We start from the raw sequence: 6,000 nt of genomic DNA, 5'->3' as shown, positions 1-6,000 counted from the left end.
CACAATTGCCTGTGACTACAGCCCAGGGTGAAGGCAGCTCACAATTGCCTGTGACTACAGCCCAGGGTGAAGGCAGCTCACAATTGCCTGTGACTCCAGCCCAGAGTGAAGGATGGATGCGACACCAAGAGCATCAGAGGGCATCTGCACTCACGTGTGTACTCGGTCACTCAGCCACACAAGTATACACATAAAAAACAAAAAACAAACTAAAAACCCAAACTTTACGTTTCTGCGGCACTATAAACATAACCTTGTACTTATGTTTAAGGTAGCATATTTTGGGTTATATATTTAAAAAACAGGAGTTAAAAGAATTAACTGAGCTGGGTGGTGGTGGCACATGCCTTTGATCCTAGCGCTTGGCAGTCAGAGAGGGGTGGATCTCTGAGTTTGAGGGCAGCCTGATCTACAAATCGAGTTCCAGGACAGCCAGGGCTACACAGAGAAACCCTGTCTCAAATACCACATCCCCCAAATAAACATTAACTGCATTAGAATTTATAGGATTATCTTTTGTATTTATCAATATGAGCACTATATTAGGCTCCATGTATGTTACAGAATATAATCATTGAAGCTTAGTTTTTACTAATTTTTTTTGTTAGTTGTGGGTTTGTTTTGTTATGTTTTTGTTTTTGTTTTTGAGACAGGAGTCTCTCTATGTAGCCCTGGTTGTCCTGGAACTCGCTATGTAGAACAGGATGGCCTCAAACTCACAAAGATGCCCCTACCTCTGCCTCCCAGTTGTTTGTGATCAAAGGCATGACCCATGCCTGGATAGATCTTGCTGCATTAAAATAATAATAATAATACCTCATTCTGACTTTGTTTCATTTAGAAAGTGCTACTTAAAAATTTTCAATATATCAAGTGTGAAATATCTACAGTTTTCAAAGCTCAAATTTTTAAGTGAAATTTTTATGTTCCTCACTTTATCTGGCTTTACTCACTTTATATGGTCACTTGATATCTTAGCCATTTTAATATGTGTAAAGCGGGTACTGTAAACTTCACTTCATAGGTGAGGAAGCTTCACCTCCTTATCAGCAGTACAGTCAAATTACAGCTCGGTTCTCCGACTCCCAGCTGTCCACTGGGCTGTGTGTGCGGTTCCCAGGATGGACATGGTGTAGCCCAGGAGCATCTGTATGTAGGGCTCTAAAGGTGCTGATCTGGAGAAAGGTTTCTGTAGGATCTCGGACGGCTATGCAAACATTTTCCTTCCCTTTTCAAATGCACTATGGAAAGAGTAGCTCTGATGATGAAAACCTCCTGGTGTATAAGATGTGAGCATCGCTTGGTGCAAGACACAAATTCTGCTGCTTGCAGGTTTGGCTTTATGAGCTACGGTGCTGGGTACTAGAGCAGAATCGTAAACTGTGTGGCCTCTGGCAAGATTTTAAGCCCTATTCCCTAGACCTTGGGCTTATTACCCATAAAGCTAGCATGCCAGAATAAAATGTTTACAGCCACGGGTACTCTGAAGGTGTGGTGAGATGCTGCTAATCCCTTCCCACAATGCTTCTGCTCCAGACTGATATACAGTACCGTGTGAGCTACACACTTTCCATTTCTTTGTATGATGTTCTTTCCTTTTTCTTCTTTTCTTATGCTCTTGGTTATGGACATAAGTGTTACACTCTTTTTTCATTTGTATGATTCAAGAAAATAAGGATCTGACAGTGTAAGCACTCAGTCCCATTTCATCTGTCACTGGCTGAGAGACAGGAACTTGAGCCAGAGAGTACTTTGTAAACTGGGTATGGTACTTGACGCCTTCAATCCCAGCACCAAGAGGGAGAGGCATGCAGGTCTTTGTGAGTTCAAGGTCAGCCTGGTCGACATAGCAAGTCCCAGGACATGTAAAAGCTACATAGTGAGATCCTGTCTCAAAAAGAAAAACAGTATCTTTTAAACTTTTTGTTTATTTGTTTTTGTTTATAAGGTCTTGTCAAATGTCCTCAGCTAGCCTGGAACTGGCTGGCCTTGAAGTCATAGATAGTCACTGGCTTCTGCCTTTCCCTCCCAAATTCTTGCATGAAAGACATATACCAGCACCCCCTTCCTCTTTATTTAGTTTTTAAAAAAGATTTAGTTATTCTTACTTTATGAGTATGAATGTTTTGCCTACATGTGTGTGTGTGTGTGCAATATGTTCAGGCCTGGTGCCCTTGGAGACCAAAAGAAGGTGTAGCCCCAGAAACTTGAGTTACATATTGTTGTAAGTCACCACATGGGTACTGGAAACCAGACTTGGGTCTTCTGCAAGAACAGTCAGTGCATTTAATGACTGAACCATCTCTCCAGCCCCAAAGACTATTACTTTTTAAACAAACAAACAAACAAACAAACAAACAAACAAACAAACATATTCTTGCCATTTTCCCTTTTTTTTTAAAAAAAAGATTTATGTATATGACATTGTTGCTGTCCTCAGACACACCAGAAGAGCGCATCAGATCCCATTGCAGATGGTTGTGAGGCACCATGTGGTTGACAGGAATTGAACTCAGGACCAGTGGAAGAATAGTGCTCTTAACCACTGGGCCATTTCTCCATCCCCCACCACTCCCCCTTCTTTTCTTTCTCCCTTTTGGTTTTTATTTACTGTATATGAATCCATATTTTGCTTGTACATATGCCTGTGCACCAGAGTGTCAGGTGGGTGCAGAGAATTCAACCCAGGTCCCCTGTAAGAACCAGTGCTCTTACTCACTGACCAAATTATCTCCCAAGAGTGTCTTGTATCCTCTGTTCTGAACCCTAGAGTTCAAATTGTAATTAATTATGTCTTGCTTCCTTATACTTTGTTTTGGACAATAAGAAGAAGCAATTTTAGTTACCATATATGGCATTTTTTTTTTACTGTGCACAGAAATAGGACTATTCTCTTTTTAACATTTTCACACTTCAAGGGTTAAAATTAAAATCTTTGGTTTGATACACACACACACACATATATATGTATATATGTATTATGTATTACATTTAAAGCATATACCTCATTAAATTAGAAATTCAAGTTTTAATTTTACAGTCAATGCAACACTGAATCAGTATGTTCTGTGATCTTTTATAGTTTGTGGAAGAGCATTTTGCCAAAGTGTTTTGTTTCCTCAATCAGTTTATTCGAACATTCTAACTGAAACCAATGTGCTGTTCATCCATGCTGTGTATTTCAGCATTTGGGGAATGGATTTTTTCCAAGTCAGCTTCAAAAGTAACAAGTGTTCTTTCTCCTAGGAATAATAATGGTTGGTGTTATCGTTGGCTCCAAGAAGACAGGCATCAACCCTGACAACGTGGCCACACCCATTGCTGCTAGTTTTGGTGATCTAATAACTCTCGCCATACTAGCTTGGATAAGTCAGGGTTTGTACTCCTGTCTTGGTAAGTGAAACTGAACATGGCATTATTCAGAGTCTTTAAGAGAAATGTAAAATGTCATGAACCCATGGTGACCTTCATCTGTTAGAACTAGGGGTAAAATTGATTTCAAACACTGTAGCCTGTATGTTTTTATGTGCTGTGGTTCTCATGTATGGTTTTTTCTCTTACTGAGTTCAGAACTCTGAGGTAAGGTTTATTTCTGTAATCTTTTTCCTTTCTGCCCCATCCCCTGCTTTTCTTTCTTGAGGCAGCCTCTGTCATGCAGCCTCAGACAAGGCTTGCCTTCAAATTTCACCTCCCAAGTATTTGGTTGCAACACCTAGGTATCCTTGGTAACTTCATTGAGAAAACAGAGGACCATGGGAGTTATATATGCTGCCCAGCATTATTCAAGCCTGTCGTACTCCATAATCTCTGTGCTTTCTTCTAGTTGGATAGCCAGTTAGGAGTTACCCTCTGCTGTTTTGTTACTCTGTGTGTGTTTTGTGTGTGTGTGTGTTGTGTGTGTGTGTGTTGTGTGTGTGTGTCTGTGTGTGTTGTGTGTGTGTGTGTGTGTATGATTGTGTGTTTTAATTTACCAATGGTTATTTTTTCACAGGAGAAGGGAGATTGTCTAGGCAGGCATGGAGGCACACACTTGTAATCCTAGTATTTGAGGCAGGAGCATTGTGATTTTGAGACCAGAATGTGAGACCCTGTCATCAGAAGGAAGCTGTAAGAGCCTAAACAGGGTGCTCAGTGCTCTTTGACTAATGTTGAAGGTAGAGAAGTTTCTCCTGCTTTGAGGAGCCCTAAGAGAAAAGGAATACACAAGAGGATGAAGGGTTTCTCCCAACACCATTAAGAGGATATACTTGCCTGCCACAGATTAACTGGGCATGATACTACAAGCCTGTAATCTCAGCACACATGGCGGCTCACAAATAACTGTAATTCCAGTTGAATCTGATGATGATCTGGTGGCCTCTTCTGGCCTCCTTGTGTATCAGGCATGCAGGTGGTATACACACATACTTGCAGTTAAAACATCCATGCAGATTAAATAAATGAATGATGTCACCATAATTGATAGGTTATTTCTTTGCCAGTGAAAAGAGCCAGTTCAAGACAGATTAGATTAGATTAAAAACAGGTTTATTGGGAAGCTGCTCTCAGGTGAATTCACTGGCCCCAAGGAGCAAGTCACCATGGGTTGGGGGACAGAGAGAAAGGGCACCGTGCAGAGAAAGGAGAAGGAGGAGGTGAATAAGGAGGTAGAGGAGGAAGAGGAAAAGGAGAAGGAAGAAGAGGAGGAAGAGGAGGAAGAGGAGGAGGAGGAGGAGGAGGAGGGGAATGGTGAACCCAACATACATGGATTATATTGGGAAGAGCCTCTGGGAGAAGGGCAATCTAGCCTCTGGACTGGAAAGTTCAGGGTTGGGGACTGGGTGTATCAGGTAGGGATGAGGGATGCTGGGAAAACCTGGAGGCCAGGTCTGCTTTGACATGTAAAATATGCACCTCAGTCCCTTGGCCCGGAGTCCAAAACCAAACAATAACGTGTCATTGTTTAAAGCTTTCACTATTTTGAGTGTTCTGTGGTGCCACACTAAGATGGGGTCTTGGTAGGGCCTCACTGTGTATCTGAGGCTGCCTCTCTCAAACTCATCCTTCATCAGCTTTCTGTGCACTGGCATCATGGGTGGGAACCAGTACATCTGACATCACTTTGTTTGCTTTGAGGAGTTGAGGCTTGAACCCAACACCTTGGACTGTGCTGCAGCAGCAATGCTTGGCGTGAGTGAGGAGTGAATGCAGTGTTCCATAACCTTAGACAGCAATGCTGTTAAATGCCGTTTAAGATATTCCAAGCCTTTATTTGCCTCCTGAAAGTCGGCTTACCTTCATTCAATTCGCAGTGTTCCGGATCCTTTTCATTTCATCTGTGTAATTGACGCCCCCGAGGGATTTCCTTTTTAAATGGGCTACCGGTTAATTCCACAATTAATTTAACAGTTTACAGGTGTTCTGAAGCGTTGTTTGCATTTGGGTTGCCAAAGCGGCTGCATCCTGAGCACTAGGGGGCCTCAGAAGCTCAGGATTTTCATTCTGAATACAAAGATTAGAAGTAGGCACATTTAATTTTTAAGATCCCATTCATCTTGTTGAGAAGTCAGGTCCTCGAAAGCAAACTTTAATTTCTGAACTACTCTGGAAGCACTGGGCAATGCTTAGAGGGGAAAGGAGGGTCTTTTTGGTAGCTGTAAGTTCTGGCTGTAGAGACTCCATGCTACATGGCTCAGAGGCTACCAACTATGCTGCTCGAAGAACTGGACACAGGAAAGGTTTCCCGGATCAATTCACCAAGAGGATGCAGCAGTTGTAAATCTGTGTGTACCCAATGTCAGTGCTGCAAAATATGTAAAAGTTAATAACTGGCTGGAAGGGAAGAGGGGGAACAATACAAGAACAGTGGGGGCTCCAGCACCCCCTTTCCACAGTAGGTAGGTAAGTCATCCGGATGGAGGCCCAGTGAAGAGACGCTGGACTTGACCTGCGCACTGGTCCACAGGAGCCTGATAGTCTACAAAGTGTTCCAGTCAACAGCTTCATGAGGTATTTTTTTCT

At 42.4% G+C, this 6,000-nt stretch overlaps 1 protein-coding gene across 5 annotated transcripts in view; it reads left to right on the top strand.

Annotated features, from left to right (window-relative positions):
• The window catches only part of Slc41a2 (solute carrier family 41 member 2), a 103,793-nt gene that overhangs the window by 35,134 nt on the left and 62,659 nt on the right, over positions 1–6,000 (top strand). For all 5 annotated transcript variants that reach the window (XM_021174397.2, XM_029482529.1, XM_029482530.1 and 2 more), the window contains one exon: positions 3,247–3,393. In XM_021174397.2, coding sequence (XP_021030056.1) covers positions 3,247–3,393 — 147 coding nt within the window. The remainder of the gene's footprint in view (positions 1–3,246; positions 3,394–6,000) is intronic.

This window comes from Mus caroli, chromosome 10, assembly GCF_900094665.2.
Source record: "Mus caroli chromosome 10, CAROLI_EIJ_v1.1, whole genome shotgun sequence".
In the NCBI taxonomy this organism is placed as follows: Eukaryota; Metazoa; Chordata; class Mammalia; order Rodentia; family Muridae; genus Mus; species Mus caroli.
This window is presented reverse-complemented; position numbering and strand designations above follow the sequence as displayed.